The sequence below is a fragment of the Erithacus rubecula genome (genome assembly GCF_903797595.1).
Source record: "Erithacus rubecula genome assembly, contig: scaffold_615_arrow_ctg1, whole genome shotgun sequence".
NCBI classification, from domain to species: domain Eukaryota; kingdom Metazoa; phylum Chordata; class Aves; order Passeriformes; family Muscicapidae; genus Erithacus; species Erithacus rubecula.
In genome coordinates this window covers 24,989-43,683 of record NW_027635723.1, presented here as the reverse complement: position 1 = coordinate 43,683, position 18,695 = coordinate 24,989, and the positions used below count along the sequence as shown (strand labels likewise).

General features: G+C 49.2%; 1 protein-coding gene across 1 annotated transcript; it reads right to left on the bottom strand.

Moving 5' to 3' along the window:
* Positions 1-491: 491 nt before the first annotated feature.
* Positions 492-5,245, bottom strand: LOC306816467 (uncharacterized protein; the record flags this gene model as incomplete). Its single annotated transcript, XM_079332905.1, has 12 exons — positions 4,663-5,245; positions 4,185-4,249; positions 3,777-4,082; positions 3,447-3,595; positions 3,042-3,189; positions 2,635-2,822; positions 2,412-2,552; positions 2,028-2,142; positions 1,456-1,851; positions 1,229-1,414; positions 944-1,099; positions 492-788 (listed from the first exon to the last, which is right to left on the bottom strand). Exons 1-12 carry the CDS (start codon positions 4,778-4,780, stop codon positions 492-494), a joined length of 2,265 nt encoding a protein of 754 aa, XP_079189031.1. The 5' UTR covers positions 4,781-5,245.
* Between the last annotated feature and the right edge of the window lie 13,450 nt (positions 5,246-18,695).

The window sequence follows — 18,695 nt, the reverse complement described above, 5'->3', positions numbered from 1 at the left end:
CACCCTCACGGACGGGCTGGAGCTCTTGCTGCTGCCCCGTCACCTGGAGCCTGAAGATTCCTGGGAACACAGAGCCTGTCGTGGCCCCAAGCAGCACAGCTGCCCCCCCGCCCCGGGCGCAGCCAGCCCTGAGGCCGCACGCCCTCCTCCCCCAGCAGCGCTCAGCCCGGGCCCCTGCCGCATCTGCCGCCCGAGGCTGGGCTGGAGAGAACGGCAGCAGCCCTGAGGGCAGCCGGGGCTCCACCAGCCCAGGCCCGGCTCCCGCTGCGGGGGCAGCACCTGGGCTGGGGCCGAGCCGCGACGAGGCCGGCATGGCAGGGAAGGGACCCCGGGCTCGTGGCTCACCAATGAACCTCCTGGCCGCCCCTCGCTGGGACTGTGGAGGGCTCTGCCCGGTGCGGCTGCTCGGGTGCTTGGCTCTCGTCCCCTGGCGGCTGCAGAGAGAGCACAGAGGGAAGAGTTGGCACTGGCTTTGCCCCTGGGCTGGGGCTCTACTGGCACCACCTCGGGGCCAGAGGATCCGGGCAGGAGCCTGCACATCCCATGCCAGGGAGCAGCGTGTGGGGCTCAGGCCGGTGCCCTTGGCTGTGGCACTGAGCGGGGGCACAGCTGCCAGCGCCACACACTGAGCACCGGGGGCAGGCTGCTGCTCCAGGCTGCGGCTGGGCCTTCCAGGCTGCCCTTACCAGGCCATCGTTGAACTGCAGCGCCTGCTCCCTTGTCAGCATCTGCTCCAGATCCCTTCTCTCGAGGAACCGAGTTGCAGAAAGCAGTGTTTTGTAAGAGGCCTGAGAGAAGCAAAGAGCCAGAGGTGGCACGACAGCCCAGGGCAATGCAGGATGTTCATCCCACTGCCAAGGGCGAGGCTGGAGCCTGCCAGGTGCAAGGGCATTAGGCAGCCAAGCTGCTCCCTGGGGGACATGAGCAGCCCACAAGACCTCACCTCTGCCACATCCTGGTTTTCATCATGCCGGTAGGGTAAAAGGGACAACAGGCTCTGCTTCACCGTGGTCTTCAGGAGCTTTTTTCCCTTTTTCACTCTTAGCTCCATCACTTTTTGAAACAGCTGAATGGAAAGCAGCTGCACATGCCTGTTGTCCTGGTGGCAAATGACAAGAGATTTCAAGATCAACTTTTCCCAGCTCCCCTGAGCAAAGGCCCAAAATCCACAGGGCACAAAGTTTCTGGGCAGCATCCAAAGCCTGTGGCTAGGGGCACAGAGCCTTACGCTGTCGAAGAGTGGCACAAGCATCTCAGCCAGCATCGGGGCAGTGGTGCTGCATCTCGTGGACACCAGGATGTCTTTGTCCTGGAGCACATTCATGAGCACAGAGAGGGTCATCCTGACCACCTCTCCGTCTGCATGGCTCAGGAGCTCCAGGAACGTTGGAGAGAGTTCGCAGAGGCTTTCGGCCTGTGTGGAAGACAAGGCTGTGCTCTGAATCCATGAAGGGCTTCAGCGCTGAGACCGCCCTGGCACTGCAGCCTGCTGCTGCTGCTGCTGCTGCTGCTGCTGCTGCTGCTGCTGCTGCTGCTGCTGCTGCTGCAGGGCCCAGGAGCCAAAGGCACATCCCGAAGCACTGGGGCAGCTGAACCAGGAGGCCGGAGGGCTGGGAACAGCTGCCTCAGCTCCCAAAGCCCAGCCAAGCCCAAGGGGCTCTGTTCCCCGGCCCCACGCTGCCAGCGCGGCCTCAGCCACTGCCCCCTTCTCACCATCAAGGGAGACTTGCTGAGCGCCACGAAGCCTTTGAGCGCCAGGCGACGCCTCTCCGTGCACTCGCTCTGCAGGTGCTTTGACATGATCGTCAGCATCCTGCGAGCACACACGTTCAAGTCCAGCACATCCAGGAACTGAAAGGCAAAGGGCAGTGACAGGGGAGCAGCTGGCAGAAGCCTGCCACAGCCCAGGGCCAGGGCCAGGCCCAGGCGGCAGCACCAGGTGCAGCACCGTGTCAGGCGGCCGCAGCCCTGAGAGGCCAGAGTGCTGGGAGGCGGCTCAGGCAGGCAGCGCTGGCCTTCAGGCTCACCTCCACAAGGAGAGCCAGGGCAGGCAGATCCCAGCGGGGCTGCTCCCTGATGAGCACCTTGAGCAGGCAGATGGTCATGGGGGTGCATAGGCGGGTCAGGCCACGGCGCAACTCCCTGGCAGGGAGAAAAAGGCACCAAGTCCCTGAGCCAGGCGGGCAGAGCTGTGCCAGGACTCCCTCACAGAGCTGTGATCTTTGCCCAGCACCCTGCCAGGGGACGTGGACGCTTTTGGAGGCAGCTGCTCCTGGGCACCCTCCTCTCGCAGCTTTTTCCAGTCTGCCCTGCTGTCCCTCAGTGACAAGGCCCACGTGGCCACAACCACAGGGACTGTGTGGGGCTCTGTGGGCACAAATGGCAGCGGCAGCAGGGAGAAACAGTCTCACCTGGCCAGCAGACCCACTGCATAGTGGTGGGTGTTGGCACACAGCAGGGTGTCCCAGACACGCTTGCGCTCCATAGCCAGCAACACCTCATCGCCACACCGCTGGCGGCAGAGCAGAGCCTTGATGATCTGCACCGCAAATCTGTGTGCAGAGCAAAGCCCGGGTCACGCTGGGAGCACTGGCTCTGGGCACAGGGGCGTGGGAAGGACAGGACAAGCGGGACCTGTTGGGCTTAGTGGGAAGGCTGTGTTCCTCCCGGCACGCTCTCCAGAAGTTTTCAGCGTCCTCCGATATCTGCTCTGTGGTGACGAAAACTTGGAAGAGCAGAGCCACCAGCAGGTGGGCGGAATGAAAGGTTATTGTGTGCTGGCACTCGGGCACCTTGGCAATCACCCAGAGCACCACAGTTGTCTGCAAAAGACAGAGCAGCTTAAGACAGCGTTCAGTGCCAGGGTGTCCATGTGGCAGGGCCTGGCAGCACCCGGAGCACCCGGCCTGCTGCCCCCGAGCCTTCCCCTAGGCCAGGTTTCAGCCCCGTGCCTTAAGAAGGGAGATGCAGGATGGGGAGGGCATGGAGAGCTTGTGGAGAGGCGACCTGGGAGCAAGCAAAGGCGAGTTTCAGAAACTCACAGCCAGGGCCAAGACAGCCTTATTGTCCCCACTGGAAGTGGATCTGCTGTGCAGTGGCCAGTCCTGCATCAGGTAGAGCAGCGTTGGAAAGACTTTCTTAGCCGCTGGTTCCCATGATCCTATAGTTCTCCACATCATTGCAGCAGCTCTGTGGGACCAGAGCTGCATGTCAGAGAGATCTCAGCCCCCAGTACCATGGCCTGTGCAGCTGCATGAGGCTGGGTGACAGAGCCCTGGTGCCCCGAGGGGCAGGGAGGGAGCATGGCAGCAGGCTCAGGAAGCAGAGGGACCTGTGAGTCCTGGAGATCTCTGCCTGTCTGGCAGAGCCCACTGGACAGGCTCTGCAGGGCCATGGGCTCTAAAGGCTGGTGAGCTCTGAGCACTCAAGGCAGTTATGCCCCATACCTGTCACACGATGGGGCACAGTACAGCAGGGTCAGCGCCACAAGAGTAGGGTGTTCTATAGCCAGCCCGCGAATGTGGATGCGCAGCCCGGCATCCACAGTCCCACGGGACACAAGGCTCTGGTAAATGTCCCTCACCATGACTGGCACCTGGAGGAGGCATGGGGAGACTTGAAGTGCCGTCCAAGGGAGCAACTTCCCCAGTGTCGCCCAAGAACTGATTCCCTTCCCACCACACTGCTCTGGCCTCAGAGGCCAAGGTGTCCCAATGGCTGTGGTTTGGGGGGCCACACCATCCTGGAAGGCCTCCAGGCCCGGCCTCAGGGCTTACCTGCTGCTGACAATAAAAATCCTTCTGCTTCACATGATCCAGTGTGGGAGCAAGAACCACAGTGGGCGTGGTGTTAGTCTTTGAGATGCCCTGTGCTATTTTGGTGTCAGTGTTTGTGACGGCCACATCCTCAGTCAGTGCCCTGTGAACCATTGCCCTGTGAGAGATTTCTGTGCACTCTGTGGATGCTGTGCTAACATCAGGCTTTGCTTGCTTCTCGCTCAGCCTGGAGTCAGCCTCAGCTGTGCCCTCAGTTGCTTTGGTGGTGGTCTTTCTACGCCGGATGCACAGGAACCTCAGCAATATCTGCAGCAGAATGGAGGGCAGGAAGAGAGGGACATTCCATGGAGAGTTCAGCGTGTCATGCTCAGCTGAGCAGTGACAGCAGGTGGGATTGGCTGCAGGTACCTGTGCTGCTCTGCGGAAGCGGCCACGGGCAGGGTCCTGCTCTTGTGTCCGCTCCACGGCCGCATCTATCAAAGAGGGAGCGCAGCCAGAGCTGAGGGGCTGTGGGAGAGGCCGGAGCACACAGGCCAGCCCTGCGCTCCCCAGGCAGGGACAGCCCCAGGATGGCCAGGGGATGGAGCACGGCCACCACTGGGGAGGTGAGCCCAGCCACTGTTTGCTGCTGTCCATGGGCATGTCCACAGGGGAGGGCATGGCATGGCATGGCATGGCATGGCATGGCATGGCATGGCATGGCATGGCATGGGCATGGCATGGCATGGCATGGCATGGCATGGCATGGCATGGCATGGCATGGCATGGCATGGCATGGCATAGCATGGGCATGGCATGGCATGGCATGGCATGGCATGGCATGGCCTGGGATAGGGGCAAGCTGGCCACAGGTAGGAGCCCTGCCAGGCCCAGCTCTGCCACTTACCATCCTGCAGTGGCTGGAACTGCTCTGACTCTTCAGTCTGCTGTGTGGGGGCAGCTGCAGGGCCTTTCTTTTTTCCCCCCCTAAACACTCTTAACAGTTTGAGCACTCTGCCTGCCATCCTACTCTGCCCTCAAGGGCACCTTCAGGACAGATGCTCCAGAAAACCTGCAAGTCAGGAAGGTCTGCAGTCTGGCCGCAAGGCCAGCCGCAGGAGCAGTGCCTCGGAAAAGCTCTGGGTCAGCAAGGAACGAGCTGGCTGCGTGGGGCTCCTCACAGCACAGCTCTGACACGTCCTGTCCCATCACATGCACCGAGCACTGTGGCGTGGCCGCGTCACTGCCAGCACCTGTGTTAGCAAGGGCCCATGTCACAAAGGGCCATTGGACACGCTGTCACGTGCCCTGAGTTCCACCCCACCCCACGTGTTCCATGTTAGAAGGAATCCATTGCCCCGAGTGCCTAAGACAGCCCAGGACACACCAAGATCAGCAAAGTCTGGAGGGATGGACTCTGGACGGTGCTGGGAGCCCATAGCCCAGCTCGGTGCTGCTGTCTTTGCACTTGCAGCTCCCAGCAAGCAAGATGCCAAGAGTTAAAACACACCAGAGAGGGAAGATGTCATTAGGGTGTGCATACAGGCCTTTGAATTCAAAAGAGAGCTTTGGGGCTCTCAGGTGGACAGAGATGATGCAGCTCAGACCGCTGCTGAAAGGGCAGTAACACACTCTGCTGCAGGTGCTTGGGCTGCTCTGCGCAGGCCCAGGCAGATGCCAAAGCTGCTCCTCACAGCCTTGTCCCTTCTCCTGCCCCTCTGCCAAGTGCAGCGGGCCTCAAGCACTGACAGGACCACAGGGACCCAAAGGGAGACAGTTGCACCTAACTCGCTCACTGGGGGCTCCTGGGGAAGCCTCTCTTATCCAAAGGCATTTCCCCAAATGTACAGATTTCCTGGGAAACGCCAACAACACACTTAAGAAATTCTGTCAAGGCTGAATTGCTTCTGGTCCTTTCAGCACAAGCACTCCAGCTCGAGCTCATCTTCCCCCAAGTGTGTTTCCTCATGTCACTTTAGGCATGGCCCCTGAAATTACTGCATTCCTTAAACAGTTCATATTAAAACTTTGCACCTTGTATGTATGGATTTGTAAGCACACTTATTTACAGTAGATACAGTATTATTTTCACAGAATCAATTCAGCAAGAATAAGTTCATAGAAATAGGAACGTTGTGTGAACCACTTTTTATCATTTAACTTAATAGAACTGGTTATTATTTATATTAAATTTAAATATGCTTATATATTATTTCTTCCTTACAAGTCCTGTGACTGTTCTATTGTCTCTCATTTGGTATTGTCCACATAGAACAAACTTTTTTGCCTATATCTTGCACATTGCAAGCCTCACACACCAGAAGAACTGCTCTGTGGTGAGTCCTGCTGACTTCCATCACGAAGAATTCCAGGAGGTCTAAGTGGGTTGTACTCCTCTGAGGGATGAGCACATGCTGAGAGTCTTGTCCTTGCAATATTTCTGTGTAGGCAATAAACATTTTCTGAAATACAGAATATTGCTTGCAGCTGTCTCTGTTGTATCAGGCCTGAAGTATTGGGGACTGAAATACTTTTTACTACATCAGGTTATTTAAAAATGTAATCTAATGCTTTGATAAATACTTGCCCTGTGCACATCCCACTGCCTGCTTGCCACCATGGGTAACTGGCCATCTCTACCTTCAAGTATTTAAAAAATTAAAACATTGTTTTAGTATATAGTAAAAATTCTTTATATTCCTCTGACAAATAGTACTAAGATTATCTCTGGCCATCATATGCATTGATTCTTCAGAGGGAAGACTGCTCCATTTTTGCCATTTTTTGGAACAGATTATTAAAATAAAGAAGTCCAGGCTGGCACAAGTAATTGTACACACCGACCTCTTAGAGGTGAATTTCTGCTAACTAAAGCTGACAGCCCAATGCCATAAAAGAAGCACTTAGTAGCACACAATTACACATAAACTAATATTTAGTTGTACATTTTGCTAACAACCTGTGAAATCCACCAAAGAAATGTCTTCATTTCCAACTCTTGCATGCAAAAGCCATTGCAGGCTCATTGAGGTGCTTCCGACAAATGCTGGACCATTGCTTTGTGATTTGAATTTCGTACAGGGATTTGTGATACTCTGGTCCTGCCGCAGGCAATACCATCAGCATTGTTCTATCTCGGTTCTCCCATTACTCCACTCACAGAAAAAAATCAATCTTCTGAAGGGTTTTTCCAGTGAAAACACTCAGTGAAAGTCTCTTTTCTCTGCTGACAGGCAGCTCACCATTGGACTGCCATCAGATTCTGTTTTTAGAAAAATATTAAAACCAGAACAACTATTCTGCCCTCAAAGGAACAAAGGTTTATTTTGGCTTTGCATGGATTCTGGCCACAATCTAATCATTTTGTCTGTTCTTCAGAACCCTGACAGAACTGCCTGACAGTCCTGTCTGACAACAGATGTTCTCTACAGCTTCCCAGGATTTCCAAATGGAATCATACTGCAATAATCTGAACACTGCAGATGAGCACTTTACTTTTTATATTTTCAGTTAAACTGGGTTTTGAATCCAATATCCATTGCAAATAGTCACATTAAAGAAAAACTCTATCCTAAATAGAGACCTTTTTCTGGTTTTGTTCAGGTTCTTTTTAAAAGTCATTTTGTAATTCAACGTGACAGAGTCTCCTATTCAATGCCAATCACTCCAGTTGCTCACTAAGTAATGCTTCTGACATATCCATTCAGTTGTTTTTCCACTTCTGAGTGCATATGATCTTCTGTTCTTCTTTGTCAAATGCTGCAATAATGGAACAGTCACTTTAGTCACAAGTCCCTTATCCCAGATTAGCAGTCACCCTCCCTGAAATATCTGTATTTACAGGAAAACAGTGCATTCATCAGAGAATTACATCTAGTTTCTCAGCATTCTTATTAGCCACAATATTGCATATTTAAATGAGAATTAGTCACAGGGAGTGTGCTGATCTGTTCATCTTCTTAATCACTTTTACATTCCTAAACACTTGCAGAATTAGATATTTAGGGTGCAATGGCACAGAATGGGCATTAGGAAGTATTAGGAAGTATGCTACCAGCCCTAAGAGTAGCTGGAAAGGCAGATTCAGTTTTTGCAAATGAAGAAGCTGGCACTTAAATAACCTGAGTTTGACAGTCATTTGCCTCAGCTGAGGCCATGGCAGGATAGTTTTGTTTCCTGATGGCACCTCCTTCCCAGCTGCTGCCCTGGGTGGGTAGAAACGGCCGCCTCTCCAGGCAGCTTTGTTTCTGGTCAAGTGTTCAGCATTTCTCTCTGACGTAAACAGACATCCTCTCTCTCTTACATTCGTGTTTCTACTTAATCCTTCAATAAGCGCAAGAACACTTCTCTGGGAGGGTGTCCACATCCACCTCTGGGTGTGTGAGTAGGAAGGGAACTGCAGCAATCGAATGCCTGCTGGAGTTTGCTGCAGAAAACTACAGCCAAGAGCCTTTGTTTTCCTTCACACTCAAACTTGTCTAAATAATTTTTCTCTTTTGCCCCGTTTCCTGTTTTGAAAACAGATTTCTGGTCATTTATGTAATGTCTCCAGAGAAAAGTGAGATATTTGCATTTCAGAGAAAGAGCAGAGAGATCAAGGATGGGGTTATCATCTGCTGAGGTTGGTGCAGTCTCAGACGGCATGTGAGGGTTGTATGGCTTCCAGGTTTTCCTTTCCTAGACACTGGAGAGTAGTGGAGTGATCAGAAATACGCTCAGAGAAACAGTGCTGGCCAAGACATCTCCATAGCAAAGTGTCCCTCTCTGTCAGAAAACACTTCTACACCAGCAAATTAGCATCATTTTTCTTTCTTCCTCATTTATGGATTTTTACCTTCCCACAAAAGCAGTAGATATGATTCTCAAGATCTTTTTATTACTGGACTTGCCCCATTAGGGGTTAAAACAATTCAACAGTGCTTCTATACAGGGATCCAGACACAGCAGATTAATCTGTCCGAGCTTTGCATGTTTCAGTAATTTTCTGTTAATGTATTTTCTCATTATCACTGCATTTCTTGATCTGGTCCCTGACACCTTTTTCATCTTGGCTGTTCTTATATTAAAAGAGCTGTCACTGACACAAACAAATCTGAGTTTAGCACCAAATCTCTACTTGCTGCAGATGTTCTTTCAGTTTCCCTACATCTTTCAGCAGACAAAATCCTGCTTTGTCCTGTGACGCTTTTTGTTCGAAACTGAGTGAAAACACCAATTTCATACAGAGGTTTTGGTTCACCAATTTTTCGATTCCCAGCCAGAGCACCAATTCATGTTGTGGATTTAGTGCTGGCCAAATTGCCAGTTCACTTACTAGGATTATTTACTCATTTCTTGTTCTGAGATAGGTAAGGAGGGAAGGCAAGGCAGGCTCAAACTTTGAAGGGTATAAAGGAAAACTTTATAAGGAATCAGAATAAAACCTTCATAATACTTCTCCTCCCCCCTACACCCTTTTTTCTCTCATACTGACAAATGTACAGAAACAAATCAGTCAGTTTACTATCTCTAAAATAGTCTTTCTTCAATTTATGTAGAAAGAGGAGACTCTCTTCAGTCTATGGAGACTTCACAAGAAAACAGTTCTCTCGTGGCTTGAATGTCACAGTGAATGAGCCACCCAGGAAAATAGAAATCTGATCACTGCATAAAAGTCTCTCCACTCGACTTACAGCTTTCCCCACACTTGTTTTGGAGGCCTCACTCTTTGGCCAATGGCCAGTACATTTTTAAGGATGAGCAGATCAGAAGCAAAGGTTCTCTTCAGTCTGTCTCTGAGACCATCTCTGGGAACACAGGTCTTCTGTTTCCCTGGGGGCAAAGGCTCTTCATCACTCTTCTCTCTCTCTCTGTTCAAACTTCTCCTGGGATCACAGGTACTTCAACATCTACTTGTTTGGCATGAATGCTTTTGCTTATGACTACAATGTGAACCCTTCACCACCCCCCAACCCCTTGCCCCCCCCATGCTACTTGTTTGACTTTTAGGGATGTTCAATACATCATAGCTTACAAGAGAATTTCAGTTTAAGGCATCTCCTCATATTCCTTATCCCATACGGCACCTGACCCTTCTTGTCTTACCTCAATGTCTCCATATTGTTTCTCTGCATGTCAATCACTCTGTCTCTTTCTTTCACTCAAGAAAGGATGGAAGGTCCACAGGTCTCATCTGCACACTGAAGTTAATACCTTGCCCAGGCAGTGGCTGGAGCAGTTGGGGTGGAGTATTTCAGGTCATGCTGGGGGCCGTGCCAGGACAGCAGGGGCCCAGCAAGAAACAGTGTTGGCTGCTCCGGCCGCATGACTGTTTTCTGGCTTTTGCTGCACTCAGTTCCAGCCACAGGCTGATGGTCTTCCCTCTGCTTGCCTGGGAGCCACCAGGCAGCCCCACTGGGCTGTGCAGGCCACAGCAGAGGGGACCTGGTCTGGCCCATAGCTTGTCCCGGGGCCCATTTTCTGGTGAGACTCAGCAGTGGCAGCATTCCGGCCGAGCTGCGGGCTGGCCGGGCTGTGCTGGGGACAGGGGGAAGCAGCCAGGATCTCAGCGGCCAATGGCCTGCTCTCCCCTGCCTGGTGGCTGCTGGAAAACTCAGCAGTGGCAGCATTCCAGCCACTCTGTGGACCCGCCTGGCCCCGCTGTGGGGGAACCCAGCCCGGCCAGCGCCGCAGCAGAGGCAGAGCCCGGCTCAGCAGGGCCCGGCTCAGCAGGGCCTGGCTCAGCAGGGCCCGGCTCAGCAGGGCTCGGCTCAGCAGGGCCTGGCTTGCAGCTGGTTCCCTGCGCTCAGGCTGGAAGGGAAAGAGGGCTTCCTGGGGCTTGTTAGTTTTAGATTGTGTGTTCACAAAGGTGTGTTCAGCTCTCTCATTGGCTAATAGATTATCAGTTCCCAAAACCAATCATGGATTAAGTTTTGTCAGACACAGAGGAAGGTCTCAGCAGCTCCTCCCAGAAAAAATTATTTCTGTGAGTGGCTTCTTCCCTCCCCACCAGATGAGAAATGTGCAAAACCAGCACATGTCAAATGCTCTCTTTCAGTCTTCATAAAGTCTTCATAAAGATCAAAAATTTCTTGTGCCACTTAGGTGAGAATTGCCTAGGAGTATAAGGTAGATTTAGTTTTGGCCCACCCTTCTCTGGACATCACTGCCCTGTTGGGTGCTCTTGGCTCTGTCCAGGGCCTCAAAAAATACCCTAGCTCTATGAATAATATTTTCCTACTACTAAGTTAATAAGACCACAGCAGCAGCCTTGGAGCCAAACAGGCTGGAAATGACCCCAAAGGGCACAGGTTGCACTTTGCCAGAGCTGCTTCTGGGGTGTTTTGTACTGGTGGTTTGTGACTCACAGGCCTGTGGTACTGTTGGAATAGCAAGCACCAGTACAAAGCTTCTTCTTTTTAATGATTTTCTACTTGCTAAGGTGTACCTGCCCAGAAATCACCAATTCCTGTCCTTGTGGGAGTTAACCTTGTCTCAAAGAGCTTATGCCCATGTAGAAATGGGTATTCAGTGCTCTAACCAAACAACAATTAAACCCTCTCTACCACTGCCTGAAGGGAGTTCAGTCTTTGGCATCCCCTTCCTTCTCTCTGTCATGCTGAAGCACTAATGAGAGGTGAAGGCCTGCCTGCCTTTCTTTCCTGAGATTCCTAAACGATCCAGGATCTGAAAGTGCTCAGCAGAAGCTCCTCACAGATGGGAACAGCTGATACCATCCCATCCAGTGTCTCACAGCCGTTATATTCTGAAAATAAACCCAGGCAAGGCTAAAATTATCTAGATGATTTTCTGTGCAGTCCAGGCAAGAAACAAAATTTCATTAACCTGTTTGATGACAGGACACCTTCTTCCACATCCCTGACAGCTGTGCTGCTCTGGAAAGAGTTGAATTCACACTGGGCCTAGAGTGCACTGGAAAAATGTGAAGAGGGGCAACTTAACCTGAGGAGAATTCTTCTCTCTTTTTTTTAAGCCAAATATTCAGCAGTGTCATGAATAAAAGATCTGTGGATGAAAGAGATTTTCTCCACCTGCATCCCCCTGAGGGTGGCTCAGCTGGGAACAGCTCTGGCAGAGAGATAAAAAGAGCTCAGGCAAGGAATCAGCCCCGTTGAATTTTCCTGCCCCTGCTAAGCCCTCTACAATCAGCCTTTCCAAGTGATATCAGCTTTAGAGCTGATTTGGTTTAAGTCATATATGAGCTTAAAGGGAAATAGCCCCATTGAGGATATATGGAGTACAGAAGACAAAAGGTGTCTTTTAACTCAGGAAAAAAGCAATAAAAATCTCCCTGTCTAGAACAAATTTATTGCAATGTAATAGGAAACAGTAAACAAAGCTTTACAAATAAACCCAAAAAAACCCAGACAAACAAAAGCCAGAAAACTAAGTTATTTTTGTTTTTCATTGCAAGTTTGTATTCCTCAAAGATCTCCAAACCACAGATAAGTGACGTTTCTTCTGTTTATTATAGAACAGCAGACAAAGATACTTATAAGCCAGGAGCACTGGGGTACAACTGCCAGCGTAAAATACAGAAGGATGACTTTTAGGCACAGGTGAAAGTTTGGCTTAACCAGAAATCTTTTTCTAGAAGAAAATCTGAGCATGAAGCACCAGAATTACACCTCTTCAAGGTACCATGGAGATGCTGTGGATCAGCAAATATCTCAGCTTTGGCTCTTGGAACAAGGTTCAAGTATGTAAACATTCCCCATGAAAGAGGAACACGCTCTACTGTGTTTATTTCTTTCTTTTGTTAAAAAACATTGAGCTGGAAATTCCTATACAATTTTTTGGTGGTTTTGTGTGTGTGTGTGTGTGTGCAAGGCTGTCAGAAGAGAAATTAAGCATTAGAACATTAAATGGTTACTGAAAGTTAAATCCTCTTCCATAGGTAAAAGCAGAGAGTCTTGGCTTATCAGTTCCTGGAAACACATTCAAGTAGGTTAATTAATTAATGAGGGTAAGGAATACAGATTTTTGGTCAGTTTTTCAGGTGAAATGGAGGAAGAAAAGCCCTCTACAATAGTTAGACCATCCCCTTCCTCTAAATCCCAAACTCAATCCAATTTCAAGACTTAGTTTTTAGACGAACGCACCTTGCCTGGCATGCTGCTGCTCCTAGACTACTTCATTAATGTTTTGCACTGTCAATTGTTCCTTTGTTTCCTTCATTCTAGCTTCCTTCCTACTTAGATCTTACTTCATCTTTTCCTTGCTTCATTTGTCACACTCATCTTCATTCTGCTGTTGCAGCACATCTGATGTCACATTCTATTCACCTGGAGACCAATGGAAATTTCACTGAACAGCAGTGGCACTCAAGGAACAAGACCCTCAGGAGGAGTTGGAGCATTCTCACAAGGCCATATCAACAATGGAGCATGACAGAATTCAGTCAGCCACTGAAGCAAGGCTCTTCAGGGACTTCTGAGCACTTCAGGAAGGAAAAACAATTTTCCCCTTCCGATCCCCTGAGTCACAGCCATTCACGCCAGAACCTAAGGATGAAAAAATATTTGCTTCTTAATGTAAATCAGGTATGGGTTTTTGTTTCCTGAGAGGAAAGCTCATGTCTCAGTCCATCCTGGGCTCTTCTAGAGAAGTGGGAGCTCTCTCCAGAGCCAGATGACAAGTGCACTCTGTTTCCCAGAGATGCCAGCACCAAGAAATACTGTGGTAATTGTCTGTGTGGGCTTCTATTGTCATCTTTCCCAAGCTGTTGGTGGCACAGTTAATTAATTGACTGCTGAGTTGTGGTTTGTTAAGAGCTGGGCAATTCTTTTAGCTGTAGCCAAAATTAATAACATTTTGGGCACAATTAGCACAGCTTTCTCTCAGCTTTGTTTTCTAGCAGCCATCATTCAGAGGTGTGCAGGCTAGCTGCTCCTGAATGACCTCATAGGACAGACCTCCAGGCCACTCTGAAACAACTGTTCTAAGCAGCAGGTTTTCAGCTGGAAGTTTCATTGCCCCTAAGAAATGTACAAGTTTCTTTTGTTTCTTTTGGGAAGAGACAGGGAGAAAAATCTGAGGAGTGCATTGGAGTGCTGTTTTCCTGAGACCTAGGAGCTTGCTTTTTGCCATTAATTGCTGCATTAATCTCACATGGACAGTTTATAAAATACAATACAGCTACACAACAGCAGGGCCAAGGCACATGTAAATTTGCTACTAAATGTCCCTAGTCTGCAAATTGTTTATAAAATAAATTAAGGAAAGGCCTGCAGCAACATATGGGCAAGGCAATTCCTACAATGAAAAAACAGGAGTAAAAACAATCCTGTAGCGACAACAGCAGCTCTGTAAGGGTACCCCCAAGAATGAGGTGGTCCATCCTGAGTGGAGCAGGCTGTCTGTCCCTGCAGTGCCACAGTCTGTCTCATCCCACCAGCCAGTTTTTAAAAATCATGCTTAAGTGCACTTTTTTATTGCTTTACTCTCAGAGTGTACAATAAAAAGGAAATGTAGAATGTAGAATTAATAATAAGTGACTTATATGCAAGTCTAATTTTCAGCTAGATCAAAGATATTAAGCAGCATGTCGCTTGCCACATTGTAAGATTTTGGTCCCTTATAATACAGGATGTAGCAAAGTGTTGTCTCCTTGAGGCCATGGGTATGTAATCAATGAAATTCTCCTTCATTTTCTTCAGTGAGACAAAGGTGCAGGCTCCTGCCCGGATCCTCTGGCCCCGAGGTGGTGCCAGTAGAGCCCCAGCCCAGGGGCAAAGCCAGCGCCAACTCTTCCCTCTGTGCTCTCTCTGCAGCCGCGAGGGGACGAGAGCCAAGCACCCGAGCAGCCGCACCGGGCAGAGCCCGCCGCAGCCCCAGCGAGGGGCGGCCAGGAGGTTCATTGGTGAGCCACGAGCCCGGGGTCCCTTCCCTGCCATGCCGGCCTCGTCGCGGCTCGGCCCCAGCCCAGGTGCTGCCCCCGCAGCGGGAGCCGGGCCTGGGCTGGTGGAGCCCCGGCTGCCCTCAGGGCTGCTGCCGTTCTCTCCAGCCCAGCCTCGGGCGGCAGATGCGGCAGGGCCCGGGCTGAGCGCTGCTGGGGGAGGAGGGCGTGCGGCCTCAGGGCTGGCTGCGCCCGGGGCGGGGGGGGCAGCTGTGCTGCTTGGGGCCACGACAGGCTCTGTGTTCCCAGGAATCTTCAGGCTCCAGGCGACGGGGCAGCAGCAAGAGCTCCAGCCCGTCCGTGAGGGTGAGTGAGGGCACTGCGGGGTCAGCAGGGTGTGGCGGGGGAGCTGCAATCCCTGTGCGGCTGCTGAGGGCTCTGCTCCCTGTGCACATGACGGGTGGCGTGGGCAGAGCACACGGAGGTTTCAAGGAGCCGTGGGGGATCTGTGGCCAGCACCTTGCGGCTGATCCCATTTTCTCCTGCTCCTTCCAGACCATGGCAAGAACTGGCTGGCATGGTCCTGGCAGGAGGTTCTTCTCGGGCCCTTGTGCGGATCCCGGCTCTGATCATGGCTCTGTTCTTCTCTCTTGCAGCCCTTCAAGTGCCTGGGAAAGAAGAGGTGTTTCTTCCTCTCAAGGCTGCTGGAGCTCCAGACTCAGCTGATGCTGCTCCCAGTTGAGCCTGTGAGGAGCTCCACAAGCTTCTCCTGCCTCTCTCCCTTGTGACAGTTCCCCCCATTCAGCCCATCCTCTTCTTTCCCTTCCAGCTCATGCCTTTGCTTCGCTTTGCTTTAATAAAGTTTGTCTTGTTCACTTTCCCCACGTCTCTGTGGAGCTATGGTGAAGAAACTGAAGCCCTGGGACACAATAGCCCTTGTGGTTTTTTTCTTTTATGTTGTGTTATGTCCAGTGAAACACAGGAACAAGGGCAGATGAGGCTGTAAAGGTCCCTGTCCTGCAGGTCCAGCTGCACAACGTGTTGGAGTTTGTCCTGGTTTGAAACACAGATGTCTGCTAAGAAAGCAGGAGCCTTCTTGAAATAAAATACTTTCCTGGGTTAGCGTTAGGGTTAGGGTTAAGGCTAGGGTTACAGTTAGGGTTAGGGTTAGAGTAAGGGTTAGGGTTAGGCTTAGGGTTAGGATTAGGGTTAGGGTTAGGGTTAGGGTTTCTCTTGAAACCTATACATTTGGGGAAATGCCTTTGGAAAAGAGAGGCTTCCCCAGGAGTCCCCAGTGAGCGAATTAGGTGCAACTGTCTCCCTTTGGGTCCCTGTGGTCCTTTCAGTGCTTGAGGCCCGCTGCACTTGGCAGAGGGGCAGGAGAAGGGACAAGGCTGTGAGGAGCAGCTTTGGCATCTGCCTGGGCCTGCACAGAGCAGCCCAAGCACCTGCAGCAGAGTGTGTTACTGCCCTTTCAGCAGTGGTCTGAGCTGCATCATCTCTTCCACCTCAGAGCCCCAATGCTCTTTTTGGGAGCTGTAAATCAGAATACCTTTGTGGAACACACTGATATTAGTTTGGTTTTTGCCTTTTTCCTTTTATGTGCCCTCTGTATTTTTCACCCATGTAGTTGTAGCTCTGTGGCCCTTTATATTATTGGTTATTTTTCCCAGTAATTTTCCATGGTCTTTTCCTAACCAGAAAGACAAAACACATTCCAGAGCTCCAAGCCCTTCAGTGTTCAGGGCCCCAGTACTATCTTGGTTCTTCCTGGGAACCAAGGTTAATAGCAGTTCTTCAAGATACATCTTCATGGACCAGTACAACCCATGCTGCCAGAGGGGGGACTCCAGAGAGGTATTTGACCTCGGGGGAATTGTATAACCACTTTTTTTTTTTTTTAATTGGTGCTTCTTATCATTTAATGCTGATTTCCTAACACCTATAAAAATGTATTCCCCCTTCAGAGGTGGGCTTTTGTTGTCACCTTTCCATAACTCCCCCTGAGAAGCTTCAAATAACAATCCACTTTTATATTATCTCCTTACTAAAAGTATCTTGACTTTCATTTCCAAGTTGAGAAAAAGGCAATAGTATATGCACAATATGCACATTAAGATAAAACCCCAATGTGATAAATATATTCATTTATTACTACAATTATGCAAAATTTATAATAATGTTATAGACAAGAATTTGTAGTTAACTATAATGTAGTCCTTTTTTAATATATAGGCTTATTTTAGAGATATATTTTAGTGCTGTACCCTTTGTAAAAGCTTCAGTTCCCCATAAATTGAGTAGGACTCTGTGTCCTCTCACAGTTTTGTGACTGCCAGACATGTGAGCTCTCTGTCTTTCTCCTCATACCCTCCTCAGGGATCTATTCAATGGAGGAGGCTTAAGAGCAACTTTCTTTTCAGTCCTACAGAGCTCCAGCTGTTGGAAAAGGCACATCGAAAACCACAGGCTCATCTTTTGGAGGACAGAGGGACACACTTCAGTGGCAGGGGATATTTAATTTTGCTCCTCATGTTGAAAAAATAAATATCTTTTGAGAAAAAAATATTGGAACTTTGATTATCTTTATTTTCTTTGGGTTTTGTTCTGTTGTATTTTTTTCCTTTAAGGCACCTTTGATTGCACTGATAAGTTGGTATAATTTAGTAGTATATCCTTGTCTTAGCATTTTTTAGTATGTATTGTAGATATATTCATTTTTATGGTTTCTAAATATAACAAGTAACAGACTGGTGACTGCTCCATGCAATTGTTTTTCCACATCATTCTCTTCAGCAGGAATTTGTGTTTGGGTTCCAGATCTGAGCGGCCATTTACAATGCAATTTTACATTGAAATGTCTCTAAAATACAATACAGTGGCTTTGAAAAACAAAAACCAAAACAAACATACAAAAAAATACCACGAAAACAACCAACCAGCCAACCAACTAACCAACCAACCAACTGACCAACCAAACCACCAAAACCAAAACAAACAAAAACCAAGCAAACCCCCCACACTGGCCCCAATAATTTTTTCCTTTTAAATTGACAAAAAGGATACTTTAGAGAGTGATAAAAGCAAGGCTGTGGGAAGGTCCATGAGAAGGCCTCCAGCCCGAGTTGTCTCCCAGACAATTCTCAAACAGAGCAAGTTGCCTGAAGATGCCTCCAGGTGAGTTTTCAGTGGCCCTGAAGGTGCAGACCCCACAGCTTCTCTCTGAGCATCTGTCCCAATGTGTCCCGTCTCCCACTATCATTTATTTGTTTTCACATCTACAGGTGCCATTTCCTGTGCTCCCACCTGCTCCTGCTGCCTCTGTTCCTCAGAGCAGGGAGCATTATGAAGGCTGAAGATAAAAGGTAGCAGGTCTTTTGTGGTTTTTCCAATGCCAAAATAATTGTCTGATATCTCGTTCTCAGATAAAAATGCCTGACTCAATGGTCTTTACTTTGCTTTTTATTGGTGAGAGCTTTTCTCTGGAAGTAAATGGATTAATTATAGTACAGTAAATACATGAACAACAAAACAGTGCCTGCTAAGCCAACATAGACTGGTGTCCATTTATTGTAACCCAGAAAGTCAATGCAAGCCAAAAATTAATATAGTGCTGTGTACCTCTTGAGCATACTCACTGTAAAATAAAATACTACACAGTTCACCACCAGTCCTCTGATTAAATTCCTTTATATAAGACTGTAATATTCCTTGTAATTCCATCTAAAATTATCCAGAGAAAATAAAATCAAAACTCAATGCAACTAAATGTCTGTCTTATCTGCATACACTGATTAAGTTATTGTCATTGCCTAGCTGAGCTGTATTTAAGTCCTGCCAATAAACATTTATTCAAAGAAGTGGAAGAGAAAGTGCGAGGATTTGTTTTGCAGGTGTTGATGACATCTTGTCCCTGAAACTGGTTCCTGTGCTTCTAAAAGAAAGGGCAAAATGCCCCACTATTTCTAGGAGAACAAAGACACTTTTGAAGAGGACTTATTCTAAGTTTTGGTTAAAAAACAAACAAAAAAATCATTTAGGAATTTAATTATAATACAATCTTGGTTTTAAGGGAGAACCTGAAACATATTGAGAATATTTTT